This window comes from Macrobrachium rosenbergii, chromosome 11, assembly GCF_040412425.1.
Source record: "Macrobrachium rosenbergii isolate ZJJX-2024 chromosome 11, ASM4041242v1, whole genome shotgun sequence".
In the NCBI taxonomy this organism is placed as follows: domain Eukaryota; kingdom Metazoa; phylum Arthropoda; class Malacostraca; order Decapoda; family Palaemonidae; genus Macrobrachium; species Macrobrachium rosenbergii.
Genome location: NC_089751.1, coordinates 33,363,100 through 33,386,124, shown reverse-complemented (window position 1 = coordinate 33,386,124; position 23,025 = coordinate 33,363,100). Strand labels below are relative to the sequence as shown.

Here is a 23,025-nt window from a genome sequence, read left to right as displayed (position 1 = left end):
GAGAGAGAGAGAGAGAGAGAGAGAGAGAGAGAGAGAAGTGTTATTTAGGACTGATTTTTTTTCTAGTCTTGTATACTGTATGCATATTAGTCTTCAGGTGAAAATGCTGCACTTCTAGATGTGTAGTATTGTGGATGATATGAATATGATCTGCACCTATTAGGCATGTTATTATTCACTGTCATAATTTTTGTTGTGGAACATACAGTAATTGTCTGGAAAAGCTTTTATTCTTATGACTTGTTGTGCCTTAATTTTCATCTCATTCCAAACTCTTGATCTTAAAAGACCAGTGAATAAAAAAGCATATTTTCTTTTTAACTGTCTCACATGTGGTATCCAAGCCAGATAAGTGAAGCTTCTAAAATGTGTATAGTCTTAGGAATGGGTAAGAAGTAGCAGTTTTAAAGTTAATTTTTTGTTGGTTTCTTCTGTCAGAACATTATCACCCAGTTGTAGCAGTTTTATGTTTGTTGAACCTCTACCTTGGAAATAAGTGGGAATATTTAGGATATCCTTTGGTCTTGGTTTTCATTTTTATTTATTATCCTCAACAATGTTAATGTCATCAAAATTACCCTATGCATAGTTTTTTTTTTTTTTTTTTTTGCAGACTTTTCTTATGCAGACAATGTCATAGAAGGTGCTAATATTCTTTTTATTGTGGCATTACACATTTCCTGTAATTTTCAGTCACGTACCATAAACCAAGCTAATGTTTCCAAGCAAATTTTAGTACTGTAATGATTATGTTTCTGTTTTTATGCTTATATTTGTTGCAGTAGCATTACACTGTACTGAAAATTCTGTTAAAGCATTATGATTTCTGTTTCTTTTGTGTACAATCAACAGTTGGAATTATGATTTGTAGATCACAAGGCTGTGATTAGATTTTATAATTCGTACGTTATTAATATTAAAATAAAAAAGTAATTGGAGCATATTTGATATTTATTGGTTTAAGGCTGAAAAAGTAACCATTTTGTGACTTGATTACCAAATATTTTGTGCCATATACTTCATAAAAAAAAGCAATTAGTTTTCACATTTTTACTCAGTGATGTTTTCATAGATGCATGCACTGGTATGTAGTCTTGATATCAGCCATAACTTAAATTTATATGTCATTGTTAGTGCTTGGTTAAAAAAAAGTTACCATACTCTTTTTGAAAACTGATTAATTTCATTATCTGTCATGACTTCCAGACGAATTGCATTTAAAGTACAATATACAGTAGAGTTCTTTAGTTTGGTTGAGGATGTGCAAAATTTGATGGGCTGAAATGTATCCTCTGCCATCAGTTAGAAATCATGAATAGGTAGTCATTTTCTGTTTTACAAACAAGTCCAACTTGTTTGGATGGCACATGAAAGATGCTGTTGGTAGTAGTATGAATTGTGTTTAAATTCATCCTGGATGTAGGTTATGGTTCATCTGAATGTAAATTATGATTCAGCAAGGTGCATTATTCTTCTTACAAACAATAGTACAGTATAGTACAGTACTATACTTTTTTGCTCTTTGAACTAGTTTTATATATATAAAGCCTTTTGAAAGAAAACTGTTCAACTTGCTAAACTGTAAACTTAGCCAGAAGCCAGAGAAGTCCAAAATATCCTCAAATTTGTTTTACAACTTATGCAAAATGTTGAGTAAAGAATTTTTTTTGAAAATATACTTTAGATTATGGCAATTATAATGAGGTATAAACTATTACTGCACTAGTACCTCTTTGGTGGTTTTAAGTCAATGCTTTTGAAGCTTTTGAATAGATGTACCTGTGCATCACTTATAATAAGTCTGAACTATGTTTATTTTTATAGCAAGAGGCATGTTGCAAAGTTTTCCTCTTAATAGGAACCCTCACCTAAGGTGCTTAGTGTACCAGCACAACCTTGTTTGTTTATGGAGACCTGCAGGGAGTATTAGAAGGCAGGATATGTTATAAAGTCAAGCTGAAGAGGTCAGCTGTACTTTTATCTGCTTTCTGCTCTTCTCCCTCTCCTGACCCTAAAGAGAGTACATACAGTACCAGCTCTGTTCTTACTTGGGTTAGGCTTGATTTACCTGTTTCTTTGTTAAAGTCAGTTGATATACATTCCTTTTAGGTGAATCTGTTGGCTGATTTCCATCTATCAATGACATTCTCAGTGTAAGAGGCCTGTGTCATATGAGGACCTGTTATCATCCACTATCCTCCTCCTAAACCCTACTGGCCACCAACTCTTAGCAGTCACTTGCAATGGATGATACAAACTGAATAACAACAATAGCAGGAAGTTCAGATCTAGACAGAATCTGTAGTGGCTTCCATTTTTTAGAGGTACCTACAGCTGAAATTTGGAAAGAATGACCTGTCTTTGTTCTTTGTCATTTGATGAATTGGAAATTTTTCTAAAATTCCTATTGAATTCTTTTCAAGTACTGTAACTGAGGGAATCTTTGTCAGTTTCATATAGGTACTGGTATCATTTAATTATCTGTATGATTTGATATTGTATGTCTGGAAGGAGTTATTGATTGACTGATTTATTAACAGCAGTGAACAAAAGTACTCTTAACAAAAAAGAAAGCTCTTCAGGACTTAAAGAATAAAGGGATTTTGACAAAGGAAAAATCTATTTCTGAGGAAGGTCCCGTGTCACCCGGTGAAATTCCATTACAGCACGAATTTCTAGGTATAAAATGCTAGATATACCAGAGAAAAAGAGCTTTCAGGAAAGCTGGGGTTACTACCCCCAGTCGAGCGTCTTCTAGGAAGACGTCGGTATAAGGAAGGGTGAGTGAAAAACCACTACCACGGAAACATACTCGAAAGATCTCTCCCTATCAAAACCCCCGGAACAGAGCGGTGAGTCGTTACAGCCCCTACACTCAACACCCGCCAGGACGGCGACACCAGCGCCACCTACCTCATTCCATGCTAGCACTAACCCCAGACTTGGCATGTGCAAGAAAAAGGGGTGGGGAGCCATAAGTGAGTCAGGGAGGGTCACGGGTGACAAGGGACCTTCTCAGAAATAGATTTTTCCTTTGTCAAAATCCCTTTTCTGAGTCCAGTCCCGTGTCAGCCGGTGAAATAGTGACAGAGAATCATGCCAAGGCTGCAAACTACGAGGAAACTGGGTAATCTGAAGGAAAAAACATAAATCACGAAAGCAGTTTTAATGAGGGAATCTCTTACATGTGAGAAAAACACTAAACCTAAGGCACATCAAAGACTTAATACTAGAAGACAAGGGGAGGTCCCCGGCACGACGGGGAAGGGTTCCCCAAAACCACTTAACGTCATCGAAGTACAAAATTACACGAAATTGGATAGGTACAATGGTGTACACAATTTCAAATGGCATATACAATCTTAAAACTACACACGCAAACTTAAGCTAAACACATAAGAGATCAACCAAACAGTAAGCAAAACACACAGTGTATACACACACATCTGGGGTACATGGTGCAAAATAAAAACCGCCCAGTACCCCACAAGAAAACACCATGGTAACATGTCAGATTACAGTTTCCAGTCAACAGAGACAAATTATATCAATATGAGGAGCAAGGCAGTGAGGCATAATCAACCAGGAGGACAAGCAGAGAAGTAAATGAGGCAGGCGGGCGGGGGGAAAGGAGGATAAGGATATGATTGGTTAAGGTGGGGAGATGACACTTCCCACAGCTATGGTAGAAAATTTCAGGGCTTCGAGCGATTTTAAATAGTGGCGTTTAAACACTAGAGGTGATTTCCAACCCGTATATTTAGACAATTCTGAGAAATCCATATTATGAAAGTAATTAATGGAAGTAGCAACTGCTCGAATATCATGAACCTTAGGAACTGAATCTGGGTTGGCTTGTTTAATAAAATACAGAATTTGTTGTCTTATACCATTCAGTGATAGAGTACCACCTTTCTCCCTGATAAAAAGAGGACCCGACTTACTCTGTGGAGTTCTTAAAAGGTAAGATTTAAGTGTATGAACTGGACATAAAGACTGGTCTTGTGGAAGGGGCACCACCTTCCAAGGAGACCACCTGTCTTGTGGGTCTTCGTTTTTGGCTAAGAATTTAGGATCAGAGGAAAGGAGGACCTCTCTGGAAGGGAGGAAGTTCACAAAATGATCACCCCTAGTGAGAGCTGACAGCTCTGAGATTCTAGCACCTGAGGCCAAGCTAATCAGAAATAAGGTTTTCCTTAACAGATCCTGATAAGAGCATTGAAAGTTATCTATCTCTGATGCTAACTTAAGGACGTCATTGAGAAACCACGTAACGGAATGTGGGCGTGATACGGGTCTCAGACGAGCGCATGCTCTGGGGATGGATGAAAAATAGGAATCTGTAAGGTCGATTTTAAAGCCGTACAGGAATACTTTCTTCAGGGCTGACTTGGTTGTGGTAATAGTGGCTGGAGCAAGGCCTTTTCAAACAGTGATCTAAAGAAAGAGACTCCTAAATTAGTCGTCATAACCTTGGCTTCAGATGCTTTTAGGAAGGAGGCTAATTTTTTGACTGCTGAATCATATTGTCTAAGAGTAGAATCTCTTTTATCTGACTCAAGAAATAGAGTGTTGACAGGGTCAATGTTTGCTCCTTTTTGGGCTGCAAATTTTATAAAGTCCATAAAGCTAGGGCATTCTGAATTCTTGAGGAAGCTGACACAGTCTTGGTTTGTACTGTCTGGGTCAGTATGGGCTTGGGAATCCGAAGACTCCGCAGTCCCAGTTCCTGAAGAAGAGGGAACCAATTGCTCTTCGGCCAGTAGGGGGCTACTAGGGCTAGTTGACCTTTGAATGTCCTGAGTTTGTGTAATACTTTCAACAGTAAATTTATTGGAGGGAATAGGTAAATTTTCTCCCATTTGTTCCAATCTATTGTCATTGCATCCGTGGCGTATGCCTGAGGGTCCAGGTTGGGGGCCACATAACAGGGGAGCTTGAAGTTGCTTTCTGTCGCGAACAGATCCACTTGGAGACCAGGAACCTGGCGGCAAATCCATTCGAAAGATTCCGTGTCCAGGGACCACTCCGTCTCCAACGGAGTCGTTCTGGACAGGGAATCCGCCACCACGCCCGCACCCCGCAAGGTGGGTGGCTGACAGGTGCCAGCCGTGCTTGTTCGCCAGGGAGAAGATAGCAACCATTACTTGGTTTACTCGACCTGATTTGGAGCCGCCCCTGTTGATGCAATGAACTACCACTGCGCTGTCCAATACCAACCTGATATGAATCCGGTTGGGGGGGCGGATTTTCTTTAAAGTCAGAAAGACCGCCATAGCTTCCAGGGTGTTTATATGGAACTGCTGAAACATTGTGGACCACGTTCCCTGTACTTTTTGTTTTGGGGAATATCCCCCCCAGCCGCTTAGGGAAGCGTCTGTGTGGACAACTAGTGCCGGAGGGGGAAACTGAAGCGGAACTGACTTGGAGAGGCCCTTGACTGAGGTCCAAGGCCGCAGTCTTGTTTTCAAGATTCGAGGGATGGAGGAGACCTTGTCTCTGAGCTTGACATTGGCTCGACTCCGCCACACTCTGTTTATGTCTTTGAGTTTCGCTTTTAAGAGCAGGTCTGTCACTGAGGCAAATTGAAGGGATCCAAGGACCCTTTCTTGTGATCGGCGGGATGCCGATTGATTTTTGAGAAATTTTCTGGTGAGAGATGCTATCTCCTTTCTCTTGGGAGGTGGGAGGGATAACGTGTGAGCAGACAAATCCCACTGCAGGCCCAGCCACTGAAACCTGGACTCCGGAGTCAGGCGGGACTTTTGTCTGTTCAGTTGAAAACCTAACGATTCTAGGAAGTTGATGACTATGGTCGTAGCCTTCTGACACTCCAGAACTGTTGGTGCACAAATTATCCAGTCGTCCAGGTACGCTGCTAGGGATATCCCTCGGGACCGGAGTTGTTGAACTACTGTGTCCGCCAGCTTGGTGAATACCCTGGGCGCAATGTTTAGGCCGAAGGGCATGACCTTGAACGAGTAGGCTTGATTCCCGAGTCTGAAACCGAGGAACTGAGAGAAGTTCCGCGCAATCGGGACGTGATAGTAAGCGTCTGAAAGATCGATGGAGGTGGTGACGGCTCCACGCGGAAGTAGAGTCCGTACCTGAGCTATTGTAAGCATGCGAAATTTGTCGCATTTTATGTAGAGATTTAGACGCCGACAGATCCAGGATCACTCTTTGCTGATCTGAGTCTTTTTTGGGAACTGTGAATAACCTGCCTTGAAATTTTAGGTGCCTTACTTTCTTTATTGCTCGTTTGTTGAGCAATTCTGCCACATAATCCCGTAGGATTGATGAGGGTGGCTGGTAAAACTTGTTCGGAGGAGGAGGTTCCTTGATCCAACTCCAACCCAGACCTTTGGACACTATACTGTGTGCCCAAGGGCTGAAGGTCCATTGGTCCCTGAACCAATAGAGGCGACCACCTACCTGTGTTTTCTCAGTGGGAGGGAGCGGGTTTGTTCCCTCTACCACGTCCAGGTTTTCCCCTTGGGGTGGTGTTCGCCTTTCCCTCTGTGAGAGGCCCTGCCTCTTCCCCTTGCAATTCTGTTAAGGCCGTGAAAGTAACCCGGCCCTCGAGGTGCGGTTGTAAGCTGGTGAAGTAACATACGAGGGCGCAGCAAGGGAATGAGCTGGTTGGACCAGCACATATTGTTGGGGGAAAGCTTTTTGAAGTGGAGGGCTGTGCCGCTGCCGAGACTGGGGACGGCTTGAACTACCGTCTGCTGGTGGGGCCTTTTATGTCTCCTAAAACGTTTGCCTCCTCTCGTCTGGGGACCGCCAGATTCAGGGTCTTGCGTTTGTAGGTGGGGATGCCCCAGCGAGAGCGCAGACTCTGGTTGGCCCTTGTAGCCTCCGTCATAACGTTCGTAACCTCTTCTTCTGGGAAGAGGTTAGGTCCCCAGATCGAGCTCTTTACGAGCTTGTTAGGCTCGTGACGGATAGTAGCGTTTGCAAAGACGAACTTCCTACATTCCAGTCTGGCCATGATGAATTCAAATAGGTCAGACTGAAAGCCAGCTAACAGGGACTTAGCTAAGACCTGGAAGAAGGGCTCGTCTGCGCAGGAGATGGCAGTGGCTTCTGTGAGGCAGACGGAGTTCAGGGACCGGGCTAGCTTAGTCCGGGCATCAAACTCCGCCTTTAGCAAAGATTCCGGCAGCTTGGGGAGTTCCTCGCTAAACTGTGAGGAAGCACAGAGGGGGTCTAACTTCCCGACCGTGAAGGTGGACGGAATCCATCCAGAACTCGTCACTTCCCGGGAACACCAGGGAAGTGGGGTCTGTTTCCCTTAGCTGTGGTAACGGATTACCGCTCGGGCCGTAGCCAGGGCGACTTTGTTTAAACAGGGAGTCGGTAAGTTGTCTCCCAGGGCAAACATAGTAAAGCTGCCCTTGAAAGGAGTCAACTTTGTGTTGTCTGCCTGCCACTCCGTCAGAGTGCGCAGGAGAGACGACTGAGCTTGGTCCCTGGGGATGATGACAGTCTCCCTGGGAACCTTATCCGAACGTATCCAAGATTCCTCTGTCAACCTTACGAAACCTGGATACGGGGGCAAAAGATCGGCGGGGAAGAACTCCAACTCCTCCAACCGTCTCGTGCCAAGGCCTTCAATGGTCAGTTTGCCATCATGTTGGATGGCCCGGAGGGCGAAACGCCAAGGGTTGCCAGGATCGAAAGGCGGGAGTTCCGCCGTATCAGGAATGACATACTGGGGTTCAGCTGGGGGTGGGTTCTTTATTCCCGCCAGCATGTTGTCATAAGCGGCAAACTTCTCAGAGATCTTATTGTCGTATGTGGCAAACTTTTCGGACATTTGGTTAAACTTGTCATTGAAGTCCTCGGAGAACCTTTGGAACATTTCTTTCGCAAAGGTCTCCGCGTCAAAGGCAGGTTGGCGAGGAGGGCTTGATCTTGATGCCCTCTTACTCGCGCCTTTGCCGGAGGAACTAGACTTGCTCCCGGAGGCTACAGGTGCTGAGACCTTAGCCTTCGACGGGGGGAAAGGCGATGCTTTCTTGGAGGACGAGGACTTATAGCCCTTCGCCTTCCATGAAGTCTTCAACTTCAACTTGGGGATAGCTGATGGAGCCCTATCACCCAAGGAGGAAGACTTCCCAAAACCTGAAAAAGAAGACAATGAAGAAGCTGGGAATCAAAAAGGGCGCCGCCCCAACTACCTCACCTACCTCGCTACTTACCCCTGGTCCTGTTCAATAGCCATTGGTTCGAGGTCTAAGTTCAAGGTGGCGACGTCCTCTGAAACTTCTGAATAAAGAATATCCACTTGGGGTGGCTGGGTCGCATCCCGGATCTGCTGGATGATGGGGGTGGCAAGATCTTCCGGCACTGCGGCCGCCACTCGTGCGCCGGGGTAGAGCAGGTCCCTCAACTTGGCGTCGAGGACGTAGGGCTTCCCCGACGGAACATTCCTTCCAAACCCAGCCACCCAGGCCCGGAGAGATTCCAAGGCCGACTTCTTAGAGGACTCGTCCGCCTGAAAGAAAGCCAAGAATTAGCTAAGGGTGAAAAAACAGTCCGGAAACCACATAAACAAAATTCAAAATGAGGAGCATAAAACGGAGGAAGATTGTCACTTACCGACTCATCCTGGATGGTTGCGCACAAGGCGAAACAAACCTCACAACCATCGGGGTGCCAGACTACCAGGTCGTCAAGTCGGACCGCGCAACCAGCGTGGGTCCGGCACACTACGTGACCGTAAGGTTGTTGCAGTGACGCAGTACACCCCGGCTCCTCACAGCGAACAGTCTGTAAGTGGAAAACGAACATGAACCTACCACTCTAAGCGATCTAAGGCTGGCAAGGCCGGGAATTTCAACTGCAGCCGGAATACTCCGGTGGAGAAGAAATACCTTTTAATAAACTAGGCCAATAAGCTCTAAAATACACCGAGTGGCAGGCAAGACTACCAGACCCCGGAATACTCCGGGGAATGGAAGGAGTGAGACAACAGGAACTCGCCGCCGGGATTGCCTGTAAATTTAACGGCGGAACCCCCGGGCGAAGAACCGGACTCATGTATAAAACTAAGGAGAGTACTCCGAAGATAACAAAAATAAGTATATTTAAATACGTATATCATGTAATAACATAAACTAATGATGGTAAACAGAAATACTCCGGAGACCGGAGGGATCTGCTCCCCTTATATAAATAAATAAATCCTTCTTCACTACTACCCCGCCAGAGAAACAAGGTGGGCAGATGCTCGTATCTTTAACATAAACCGGAGCAAAAATAATAACCCAGCCGAGTAGCCCGACAGGGCGGGAGGAAAGCGGGATAAAGTGTTCGAACACGTTCGAGCTACGAGTGAACGAATCACTAACCCAACACAGCGATGCGAGGGACTGGATGGGAGGGAGCGAATCCCTCTACCAAATAGAGAAGTCCCTGAACTCGGAGAAAACGCCATCTAGCGTCACCCGCACGAGTAGAGCAAAGCTGGAGGGGGGGGAGTGGGTGGAGTAGGGGAGAATGGTAGGCTACGAAACAGGAGACGGGGGAAAACTATAACCCGCTCAACTGCACTACACCACTTCAAGAATGAACTGGGAACTGTGATAGGAGGGTGGCCTACTACTAGGAAAGGGGAGCGACCAAGTCTCGATGCACGACTCCTGCCTAGGCACAGCCTAATAGGGACCTAACTTAGCATAGGTTAGAAAAAGGGCAGGAGTACGGAGGGGAGGAGGCGGGAACGAGGAGAGGGGGCAAGAAGGCGAATAACCTAGAGGAGACACATCCAAAGAACTCTATTCCCCCCTAAGGGAAGGAAGAGAACTAAGGGGCTCACTCTGCCCACCAAAAAACGACCCCGGAGGAAACAGCAACAAAATTCTCTCAACCTGATGGACTTCCACGCCGAGGGCAAGGGGATGGAAGCAATAACCTACTCCACTCAAAAACCATCACACCAAAATATGAAATAAAAATGTGCTCAATAGGGTGCGTAGCCTACCCCGAGGCAACGGTTAGATCTAAGGCTGCCGCCACCACGAGGAGGTAAAGATAAACAAATAACGAACCGAGAGCACTATCGCCAAGAAAAAATAACAATAGCCTAATACAGACTAAAATAAAAGGGAACCCAACCTGGAGGGGGGGAACCTGGACGGGGCATCACCTCAAAAGGGCCTGTAGGCCAATATGTTTAGAAGTGCTAAATTATCAAAAGGGGGGTGCCACCGCAGGAAACGCGCCAGGAGGAGAACCAGGGGCAAAAAATATATATAACTATAACGACAATGAGACAACTCCAACAGCAGGAAACTGATGGGGTCGCCTCGTGGTCGACATGGTTGGCGGGGAACGCCGTGGCGTCATACTAAGATCTCAAAATATATATATAAAATGAGACCAAAACAGCCAAATAACAAACGAAAAAACCCCTATAACATAGTACTTAACTTGGAGATAGTAAAGCTGCTCGATGACATGATGAAAATTGGGAAAATTCCACAAAAAGGCACGAGCACACAAAAACGAAAGATAATTATCACGTGCTAGAAAATGGAATGAGGTAGGTGGCGCTGGTGTCGCCGTCCTGGCGGGTGTTGAGTGTAGGGGCTGTAACGGCTCACCGCTCTGTTCCGGGGGTTTTGATAGGGAGAGATCTTTCGAGTATGTTTCCGTGGTAGTGGTTTTTCACTCACCCTTCCTTATACCGACGTCTTCCTAGAAGACGCTCGACTGGGGGTAGTAACCCCAGCTTTCCTGAAAGCTCTTTTTCTCTGGTATATCTAGCATTTTATACCTAGAAATTCGTGCTGTAATGGAATTTCACCGGCTGACACGGGACTGGACTCAGAAATAAATATATCAAGATAATGTTGTCAGCTCTTAATCTCCTTCATTCAAGTAGCAGGGGAGGTCACAGCCAACCTTGTTGCGAGCATCTGTCTGATCAGCTGAGTAGTGGAACAAATGCCAATGATGTTACTCAACCAGTAAGATCATCTCAGAGAATTGCTGGATTGCCTGTCCAAGAAACAAGTATTACTTTAGGAGAAACTTTTCATCAGATGTAAATGCTGAATTGTGTTGGATCACTGCCCATGTGAACATGGAAGGAAATGAAGGTGCTGATAAAGTAGCCAAGTTTGCACCTAATATGACTGGATCAAAAACAACTATTTCTATCACTGACTATTTAACATCCCTAAGACCTATCATCTTTACTAAGTGGCAGATTTTATGGCATAATGAATATGGTAACAATGCATTAAAAATCAGTCGGACTTATCATTGGATTATGCATTCTGCAAAACAAAGAGAGCATGATATTGAATTACAATTCAAATTTTTCACTTGTTAGACCCATGAATATTCAGTGAGTAACTCACATGACTAAACCCCTGCATGCACAGAATGCAAGTCAACTCTAATAGCAAAATACTTTTTGTGTGAATTTCTAGAAGTAGATAACCAGGCTTCTTCAGCGGCTTTCGATTTTATACAAAAAAATTGTTTTATGAAGATATAAAATGGAAAAAAGAGTTCTAACACTGAACTAATAATGAAAAACATCAGCCAGACAGTATAGCTTTGTAGGATTATTCATTGATGCACACTTGAACTGGAAAATACACATTTTTATATATCAAAGCCAAAGCAAGATTGTTAAAATTACCAAAAAAACTATCACATTTGGGGAGTTGACATATCAACACTGATGTTGTCCGGCTCACAACTTAGAATCTGCACTGGAGTGTTCAAGTCCTCTCAAAAGAAATCTCTACAAGTTTAAAGAGTTGACCCTCTTCATTCTCTTTAAACTGAGACTTGGTAACTTTAGAAAGTGCAATAAAGATATGAGCAAGTGACTTACCAACTAAAGAGCTTTTTAGTCAGAGACATTTTTGTATACAATCATCACCAACCATTCTGAATTAGAGCCAACCAAATTTTGATTAAAAACATGTAAATGTAACACTTCTTCTAAGACGAGAACCTTTGATTATGCATAAAGCACATGTCCGTAAGCAACATGCAATGGAACATATAAGGCATAAAGATTCACATTACATAATTCATGCATATGGATCAAGCTCTTACCTTGGTGTGGGTTTGCTGCAATATTGTTTTAAAAAATCACTTTTCTGTACCCAGTAATACATGTTTTCATAGCAGAATAATCTGCAATATGCATCAGTTTTGATTATAAAATAATCATACTACAGAAATTTTTAACTTTTAGTGATATGAAATTTTAGAAGCATTTCAAAATCATTTGTTTAACTGAGTGAACAAAGGTGAGATATGGGTTCCTGTAATTGTAGGCATGACAGGAAATGAGGTGCTGTTGAAGCAGCCAAAGTTTTCATTATTTTTTGTTAGATTGAATACACTTGTTCCTGTTACTGTTTTGTTATTATTTAAAAAACCCATCAACATTAGTAAATGACGTGTGCTGTGGAATAATAATTCTTACACACAAAACCATATGTCTGATTGTGTTGTTCTTCATTAAAAAACTACAAATTGGTTGCACCTTTGGACATTTGATGAATAAGTGACATGGCCCAGTCTCTGGGAATCTTCATTTTCAACATATCAAAATTTTAAAGGGTGAGAGTCAAGTGGTCTGTATAAATTACATAATAATATTATATTACATTAAGCAGCATTGCATCATAGCAGGTGTTCCTGGAAAAATAAAACTTTTGTAATGCCCTTCCCTTTTGCATTACATTATAAACAGGAAGAGAATTCAGTGAAAAATTTCATAACTTTCAGCTTTTACTCCAGGAAAAATGTTACTCCAGAACAGCTTGGAAATGATATGGAGGCAGATTATAGTATGCAAATTCTTCAAGTGCTATGGTAGAGAATCCAGGGGATCAGGACAGCAGTTAGCCAGATCAAGCCCCCATGACTATTATTTTAGATCTAGAGTCCAGATTAGTTTAGTCTGTGGCAATAGTTGTATGAGGTCTTGTTAGTGATATAGGGATCTCTCTTGCAAAATTAGTCCCATAAAAATATGTACAGTAAATGACTTATCAGCCATTTTGTGAGATATCATATTTTTTCTGCAGTGAATGAGAGTTTATAAACAAATCTTTTAGCATACTGTCAAAGTACAGTGCAGTCATTTTTAAAACCAAACTGTAACAGCAAGGCAGGCTATAATTTGATGTCTCTCCCTAGCATTTTATACTGTAGTATTCATTTTGTATAGAAAGAGAAATTCTGTACAGCAATAGAAGTGGTTGAGCTCCCTTGAAAATAAGTTAGTCTGTCCAGCTGTTCTGGTATTCTGCTATTATTAGCACTGTAATCAAATGCAAAGTATATAGATTTGTATTTTATTATACTGTAGTTCCTAACAGAGTTGCCTGCTTTTGGTTTGTATTACCAACATCTTTAGTCAGTAGAAAGGGTTATACATATAAGGTATAACTAAAAAAAAAAAAAAAGGATATGGTAAGGGGGACAAAGGTCTGTTGGACTTAGCTTCTTACTGTACTTGGACTTTTGAATGTGGCTTGAATGAAAGTCTTGAATTAAATGCAATGTACTTGAAGGACAAATTTGATTCTAAAAATGGAGAATAATTTTTTAACTACTGTAATTGCTCTTTATTTGTAAACTTAGTCATGCAGCTATCTAGGCCTTAAAAGTTTTTTGAACCAGGATGTGATGCTGCAGACATATTCTCGAGTGGTATGCCTCAGGGAAATACTGATGATTATTGCATTTCTCAAAACATGGAATTAAGCTGCTCACTTTATTTATTGGCAAATGAGTCATAAAAGGAATCACTCAGGTTTATTTATGTTGTTGGCATACAACACAAGGAGCCATGTAACCCAGCTTGCAGCATTTGCTAGTTAAATTTTGTTATAAATGTAACAGATACACTGAGAATAATGGCTGTATGAAAATGTGAAAATAGAGACAAAATTAAGAGCAAACTGAAGAGTAGCTGAGGGATGTAGTGGTCTGACCTCCACCAGTAAAGTTGCAGGGTCATCATTTTATTTGCTAAATGTGAATACACTTGCTCATTCTGAACCAATGTTTGTATGTGTAAAAAAAATGTTGCAATAGAAATTAGTTTTTCAGAAAACAGGTAGTAATTTCTGCCTCGCTTTTATTGGTGAGTCATACAGTTTTAAAAGTATTATTGCAGGGAAAATGCACCGCACTTCAAAAAGTTCTGCAGATGGTAAACCTAAATTTATTTTGATTCTTAGAAGACTTGTATGATGTATTCAAGCCAAGAATTCATTTGCTTAGTTTTTGTGCCACCTTCATTTCATAGGTGTGGCAGATAGTGAAAAGACAGGGGACATTTTAGTTTGCAGGGTAATGTCAAACAAAATATTGTAGTAAGGGAAACATCCTTGCTTTAATCATCGTTAGCCCATGCTTAGCAAGAATAGGGAGATATAACAACTTATATAGGTTAATATAGGGGACAGTAACCAGTAAATGTTAGAAATTACAAAATTACTGTTATCTGAGTAGATGTGTATAGCTATGTACTAAGTAAAAAATTGTGTATAGCTATGTACTAAGTAAAAAATTATTCTACCTTTAGCTACCTCTGAAATAGTAGTGTTCATGAGATGCAGCTAAATAAGTGGTCTGTCCAATCTACTGCCATTTATAGTATGCATTTGTTTGTTGAATATCTAATTCTTGGTAAGCCAAGGAGTTTTTCTTTTTTCTTGAAGGTGATAGTCACTTCATTAAAGGATATTTTTTGAAGAATGTTCTTAGACGTAGTAAGGAGTCTTAGATGTAGGTACAAGCTTCAAATAACTGCATAGGGTGATATAAATTTTACTCAGTCAGTGTCTCCATAGTCTATTTTGATTGTATGTCTAAGTTTTGAAGATAAAGATGTTTGCCATCAGTTAATAGGTGTAGGAAAAGTTGAAAATAGATTTTATTCATCAGAAAAACTCTCTTTGTGAAACAGATCTTTGGCTGTATGAATTCCAACAATATTTTTAAACTGAATGAAAAAGTTAAAAGCAGGCATAGGAGATATGTAGAATGTAAAAGGGGAGGAAAATGTGTGAAAGACAGAATATAAAAAAAAGGAAAATTTGTTGAGTGGCAATACTGTGCTGTAGTACAGTACAGTATGTAGATGGAAAAGAAAACTAGAGAAAAGTGAAGTAAAAGACATACAATGAAACCTTGGTAATGAGAGATATAAATAATGAATAGAGGTAGATTTACAAGAAAAGAATTTTGTGTTTTGAAAGTTAGTTGCTTCTGAAGGAATGGGGTTGTGTTAAGTACTGATAAAAGGGAATATTGTAATACAGTAAATTACACTCTTTTTGTGAAAAAAATTACACAGAGAGATTGTAAATTTTGTGTTTATGAAATGGCGAGCTTGGTAATTCTTGGTAAGAAGTTTTATTTATTCATTTTTAGGTATGTAGAAAGTAAGAAGTATACTGTACAAGTACAGTATGGTAAATTTGAAAAGGACATTATATACGAGAGGCTTCCAACAAATATTTAGGGTACGGTACTTTCTAATTAGGTGTTGTTCTTACAGGAGGTTCCCATGTTACAGACGACGAAATCAAACTGGCAGAGGACAAATTTGCAGAGTCGTTACATTTAGCACAAATGGGAATGCATAATCTTCTGGATAATGATGTGAGTTTGTTATTGATTTACAGTATACAGTACTGCTATTTGATTATCCAGCACATTCAATAGGTAGTATCATGCACCATTTTGAGGACTCTTGCATGTTATACAGCTGCGAGAATTCGTAAGATTTAGTTAAGAGTTCAGGTGAGTACAATGTGAAGTATCTGACTTATGTAAGTGAATTACAGAATGTTATGTTGATTTTATTGTTTGGCATGTTAATAATCCTTGAAATGTCATTATAATAGTGCTTTTTTCAGTGGTTTGATATTTTAGTTTGAATAGTATACCACTGTATTTCACTTTAATGGAGAAATTGAAGTGATTTGAGTAGTTATTGTTGATGGCATCTCAGTTTCATATTGAAAATATAATTGTAAGTTCATTAGGTAAAATCAGTTGCATCATGCCTGTTGTAGTTTGTAGTAATAAAAAATTTGTGGTGTATGATTTATTATTTCTATATCAGAGTTGAAGATGGAACTCTTTACATTACTATTATTAATTCTATTACAGTACTGAATAGTTATCTTGGATCTTGCTCCTCTTCTTTTCTCTCTCCATTATCTTTCTAACTTGAAAACTCATAAAAGGGACTTTCATTTATGAAGTCCATTACTATTGTTTTATACTTACACTGTAGTAGAATTTGGTACAGTATCACACTTGACTTGCTTTCCTACTCCAGAAAACTGAGGAGAGAGAGAAAGAGACAGAGAGAGATTGTGTTATAGTTCTTTGGCTTTATATTTCACTGCATTTCACTGTTACTAAGAATGTTAAAATGTCAGTTTATCAACTTTTAAAGACAGGTTATCGAAGTAAAACTCTGACCCCTTAAATGAGTTATTTAATGTTTGAATTTAGAGAATATAAGCAAAACATAACCTAAGATAAAGTTAATTTTAACTGTGTGTTGGATTATTGTGCTTTTGCTACGATAAAATAAAGGGCCACTGAGTTTGTTGTGGGGCATAATATGGAACAAAAGTACTGGGAAAGTTTTAACAAAACTTTTAAATTGTACATTCTGGTGAGGAGTATTTAATGATTGCATTGTAGCGAGCCTTTCTTATTTGTAACATATAGAATATTTAGTGCATGTAATTTTACTACTTTAAGGATATTACTACTATTGCTTATGGTTGGTTGCCTGTATGTGCAATAGAGAACATTGTAATGCTCAAAGCCTCTTACTGTAGTGCATAAATCTGTTATTTAAGATATACTTGTGTGGACTTTATAAAGAAAGTAATTTCATTAACATTTGTTTGCTAAATCAAAAGCCCTAAGGCAGGTAGTCATTTTATTCAAGGAGTTATGTTTGGAGTAATAAGCCTGACCTGTGGTAGAATTCATGTACTTTACAGTGTATTTTATTTTCTATTTAAAAACCTGTATGCTAAGTTCAGAAAAGAAGTAAAAAGGGGGAGAATAATATCTTTGGGGGCAATTTTATGTTTCAATTGTGTTCAGCAACACAAGAGTCCAAAAGACGGAAAAAATTTTTGGAGAACAAATGGGAGAATGCACTCTCAAAATGGGCAAAGAAGACCAGATAAAAACAATGTAAGTAATATTCATGCAAAATACTTTGCAGCCATTAGTAGTACAAATTTGCATGAACAGTTCCACAAATATAAAAGAGAAATAGAAAATAAAACTGAATCTTGGAACAGCAAAGAGATATTGTGTATTAAATTATAAGTTTACAGTAAAAGAGTTTGAAATTCCGTATCACTGTTCTGTGAATCAGTCCTTTGGAAAGATGAAATTTCATTTTAACAATGTTGTTATGTAATGTAACGGTTTGATCCATACTATAGTGTGGATGCCAAGTATATGGATCAGTGTCAGAAATAACTTTAAAGGAATTTGACCCAGTGTTTAATAAATGGCTCAGAATCTGTTCTGGAGCTTTTAAGTATTCATATGAATTGTGTACAATGCACCCTTACAAAAGTTTGTAATTTTCAATGATTCTAGAAGTACCAAAACATCCTATGAGAACAATTCAAAAAATTAATTTATCTAGCATAAAAAGCATATCTTCCATAAATTTTAAAACCCTGGCATGATTGTTGAACTACACTGGATCCCAGCTCATGTAGGCATTAAAGGGAAATGATGTATGACTAGATGAAACTAATAATTCTCATAAACTAATATGTAACATCGCTCAAGTTCAGTGTATGGAATAAATGTCCATGCTGTAAATGTGGAATGATGAAATAAATAATTAATTAAATCAGATTAAACATACAGCAGGAGTGAGTGAGTCCTCAGAACAAAAAAAAAAATGCAGAAGACATCTAAAAATCGGACACACCCATCTGACACACAGTCACCTCTCATGCTCAAACTCTAGTCTGTAGAGAATACAGTACAGCATAACATTAAGCATTTTCTGTGAGTGCCCAGACTCCAATCAGCAGTGGATGACAAGTATTGCACACAAATACCTTAAGGAAGTTTTGTTAAAACCTTCAGCTCTTTCTGTCAGTACGGTTATAAAGCATGTATGAAGCTGTAACTTATAAATCTTATTCTTTTTTTTATCTGAATAAACACTCTTAGCCAACCTTGTAAGAGCTAAGATTTTTAGCTCAGTGATCTGGTTAAACTAAACTACATTTTATGATTAACCAAATTATCATTAATCTGTGTTGTGCATGTCCTCTTTGCATATTTGGACATTAGAAAGTAAATGAATATTTTTATTGCTGAAATCTTGTTTGTGTAGTGCATGAGCTCAGACTGATCTTCAAGATTCTTCCTTTTAGAATGAACATTTTTTCATTGAGAAGTACTGTAACTTACATTTCTTAACATAAATGATTGTGTAATGTAACATTTTTTAACATAAATGATTGTGTAATGTATTTAGTTTGCAATATCATTATTCCCTTACAAGCCATGCACTGTCCTATTCAAGTCTCAGAGTAAAAGTGGCACGAAAACTAATGAGGTTTTACTTGATATTGAAGATATTTGATAAAAACTGGTGATTCTATAACATTTTTTGTTGGGACATAGAGCTATGAAAAGGAACTCCAAATGGTATCCATTATCAGTAACCCTTGAAAGTGTGTTTTACAATTTTTTTGCATGATAAAATTCCAGTACAGTAGAGTATTGTGCATCAATATGAAATGACCAGTTCAATATTTTCTGTAGTGCTATAACTTTGTTATACATGTTTTAATTTTTGGGTACTCATGTTAATAAGACATAGAATCATGAGGTACCTAACTCAAATAAACCTTGCAGGCACACGCAAGAGGATCATAACTCATTCAAGAAGAAAGAACAAATCCTCATTTTTATTAAGCTTTGCATTTTAAACTCTTTTGAAAGAAATGTCTTTATTAAACATGCAAGGGTGTGTAGTGCAATATTTTTGTTATCGTACTGGTTTTTATTGAGGACTTTTAAGTGCAACAGTATTTTAATACCGTGTCATCTTTTGTGAAGGTGATTTTTCTTGGTTTATAAGAATTTGACGTGAAATTGTAAATCCTCTTGCCAAGTCTGCAGGTTGTCTTCATATGGTTTCTGAATGGAACGTCTCGGGTAAAATTTATGGTGTATGCTGTAAGTTGTGATTTATATAATTCTGTATTACTTAGTCTATGGAAATTTTACTAATTATTAAGTGTTCAGTGGAATCTTGTTTTCTTTTCAGGTGGAACAAATATCTCAGCTAGCCACCTTTGCAGAAAATTTGGTGGACTACCACAGACAGTGTACTGAAATCCTTGAAGTTCTTGCTACAACTCTTCAGGAAAAGTAAGATTTTATTGAATATTTCATTGAGTAATGGAATAAATTTTCATTTTTTACCTTAGACTGTTTATTTTGCTTTGTGAATGCATCATACTGTACTGATATAGCTGACAAGAGATGAAATGAGTTTATTTTTCATAATGTAAGAGAAAATAATGAAAAGTAGAGTGACAATTTTTTCAACAGCAAGTGCTGATAAAAAATTTACGTTTAAACTAAACTTAATTTTTATACATTGCATTTTACGTAAGTCCATGTACAGGATAATTCGGGTTGAGGTTACTATATTAACGAATGTGTCCAGTAAATAAAATTAGAAATAATAATAATTTAAAAGACATAAAGTAGATTTGAAGAACCTAAGTATACTAAAGGATTGATTTTTGATGGATTGAAAATCACTGGGTGGTGTATGGCTCCTCTCTAACATACATTGAGAGGAGTGAATGTGGTGCATGCTTAGAAAAGCATTTTCAGCCTTATGGTTTATGAAAATTCCTGATGCTCTTGTTTTTGGCAGTCTCCACTAATAGCAATGTTATGCTCTACAGGAAGAATGAAGCTGCTAGTCTTCCTAGGCCAGAGTTTGTACCTAAAACTCTGTCTGATTTAGGTGTGATGGATACACTAAATGGTGGCCTTCCTTCAACAAATATTTCAGGTAAGACCCCTTTGCTGTTCTTCATTTGTATATCTCTCTTTAGAACATTTCTTGTAATACAGTGTTGTAGTTAAGTTATTGTATATATATTACTAGGGCTTAAATGTTACATAAAATTTCAACAAATGGTAACATCAGCTTAACTGAAGATTTAATATATTTTAGATGATTTTATCGTCCCTAGTTAATATATACAGTATGATATTCATGTACTTGAGACATTTGTATTCTGTTGTATTTATTGTTTACAGCGAATGACATTATTTCCCATTTTCTTAACAGTATAGCTTATTATCTCAATATAAGAATTATATTATTAGAGGAGAGTGTGACTGCTTGGATGTTGTGGTTAGCCAGTCATCCCCTGTTTTATTGTCATCAATCAGTCTTTTTGTGCATCATCGCTTTCATTATGCTACTCACTTTGGTATTTACTGATTACAACACATGAATGGTATCTCTCCTCATTGAAAAGCCTTGTACGTGAATCACTTTTCTATATCTTTTATAACTTTCCTGGTCTTCAGTAATATGCACACATTTTGTGTGTTGTTTTAGCATTGCATATTTTCAGGCTTCGATGTTTATTTTTTCTTCAAGTGCAAGTACTCTTATGCTTCCTTCCTAGGATGGGCATGGTCTTTTGTTAGCTCTTGAGGAAGCAGATTGAAGTGACTCCTTTTACGAATTATAATCTCTTCTTCATATTCTATATTATCTATTTCAGATGCAATAGGATGTAATTTCCTTTTTATACCTTTATTAATAAATGATACTTGGGACCTGAAATTTGGGACATGACAACATTAAGCTTTAAGACTACAACAAATTTGTTTGATCCAAATAATTTATTAGTGAATTATTACTGTGAAAAATTATCACCTGTCCAGAACAGCACTTTTATGTGATAGTGCAATTCACTTTGTTCCTTTTGTCTGTTTGCCATATCTTACCTTCAGTGATAGTGAAAAGAAATTAAGCATTTCCTGTTACCCTAGGGTTAAGCAAATTCTAGTTGTAATACGAAATGTTTTGGATTTAAATTGACTACATATCCAGAGTTATCAGTTAGTCATTTTGGCATAATGTATTTCGTTATCATAATCTTTACTATAGTAAGTTTTATTAAATCATTGCTTTTCTTTGCAGTACTGTATTTGCAGCTTTTTATATTTTAGTAAAAACCAGATTTATTTTTTCTGTTTTATAGCTACTTCTATAATCAAATGCCTTTGGCACAATCCTTAGAATGTATGTTGGTTTTCAGTTATCCATTTAATGGACTGCTTTGTTTTATTTTAATAGCATCAGGTTATAAATAGAAGTATGATTAAGGTATCTATAAAAAATGTGAATTTTGGTGTTTGCTATTGATCATAACTTTAGTAGCTGATTTGCCTGTAAACATTTTGGGGATATACAGTATTAGTTTAAGTAGTATCGTAACGTGGGTAGTCACTGCTTTACTTTACTTGTCATTTCTCTAAAATGTGTCAATATTTGCTTATCTCTGTTTAATTGTTTCCTACTACTTTAAATGTTAATTTGCATTGTCCAGTTGAAAATTTTTCATGTATTATCTTATTAAAAATGGTAGGTTAATTAGTGATTATGATCTTGAATGATGTTTCTTTTTTAAAGCTGGCTTTGTCGTTGGAAATAAGTTGTCTGACGACATTAGTTATAGTACTTTTTTGGTTTTACAGGTATTTAGAATAATTCATGTTATGGACACCAGGAGTTTTACTAAGCATTTTTCAGAGAAAGTACTGTACCTAATGTGTTATTTTTAAGGGATTTTTTGTACAATTTATATTTTAGCAATAAATTGGTACTGGCCATCTTTTTTTTTTTATCTAGTGAAAATGCTATACTGTACTTTGTTTAGTTGGGTTCAGATTTCTGGATTTCATTTGAAAAGCAAAAAAAAAACATTGTAGTGTGTTTGAAATTTTGTGACGTATAGTAGCATGTATTATTATTTTCTTCTACCATTATTGTTTTCCTGAGAAAACAAAAAATCTGGGGTCTTGCTGCATTTACCAAATATGAAATTGAATATTTTCAGATACACTATTGATAAACCATGCCAAGAACATTAGGTAAATCTTGCCAGGAATGGTATCATAGATATCAGCTGCCACCATTTCCTTAATTTAAAGAGAGAAAGGAATGAGTAATAAAAGTCCACAATTATATAGTAAATATATTACTATGTTAAAAGAACCAAAGACTTTCGAACACCTGAACGGTGTTCCTCATCAGTGTTAATGTTAAAATGATGAGGAACACCGTTCAGGGTTCGAAAGTCTTTGGTTCTTTTAACATAATAATATATTTACTATATAATTGTGGACTTTTATTACTCAGATTGTTTTTCACGAAATTGTGAATCTATCAGCAGAGAAAGGAATGATAAGTTAAAATATTAATAAAGGAAGGGGCCTTTTTATGTTGATAGTAGCAGGTAATATTTTTGAGGGTTATGCATATACTGTATGTTATACAAATGGATAACTTCAGCTTTTACTTTAAAATGTTTAGGTTTTCCTGATTTTTTTGTTTTCTGCAGCACAATTCCATTCATTAATACAGACATTTCTTATTCTAATATTAGAGATAAGATAAGCTAAGTGTTATGGAAGTGTACTCTGGTATGATTGATTATTACTATTGGTGAATGCTGTATGCTATAACTTAATTCTTATTAGTAACACAAAACTCATCTGATCACTTCAGAGAAATTTTTAAAGATTACTCTCTTCAAAAATTTTTGTCTTCAGTGCCCCTGAAATTGTCCTTCTTATTCAGTGTATGAGAAATCTCTTTTCTATTTGTGGAGAGCAGAAAGAGTATAGCACCTCAAAACAATCCCATTTAATGGAGGCACTAAAGTTACCTTTCTAACTACATAAATGCTA

General features: G+C 38.3%; 1 protein-coding gene across 30 annotated transcripts in view; it reads left to right on the top strand.

The window, feature by feature from the left end:
• EndoA (endophilin-A) overlaps positions 1–23,025 on the top strand; it is a 534,923-nt gene that overhangs the window by 433,233 nt on the left and 78,665 nt on the right. For 26 of the 30 annotated variants that reach the window (XM_067111531.1, XM_067111520.1, XM_067111525.1 and 23 more), the window contains 3 exons: positions 15,557–15,660; positions 19,343–19,446; positions 19,995–20,104. In XM_067111531.1, coding sequence (XP_066967632.1) covers positions 15,557–15,660; positions 19,343–19,446; positions 19,995–20,104 — 318 coding nt within the window. The remainder of the gene's footprint in view (positions 1–15,556; positions 15,661–19,342; positions 19,447–19,994; positions 20,105–23,025) is intronic. The other 4 variants (XM_067111534.1, XM_067111511.1, XM_067111506.1 and 1 more) reach the window with 1 other exon arrangement.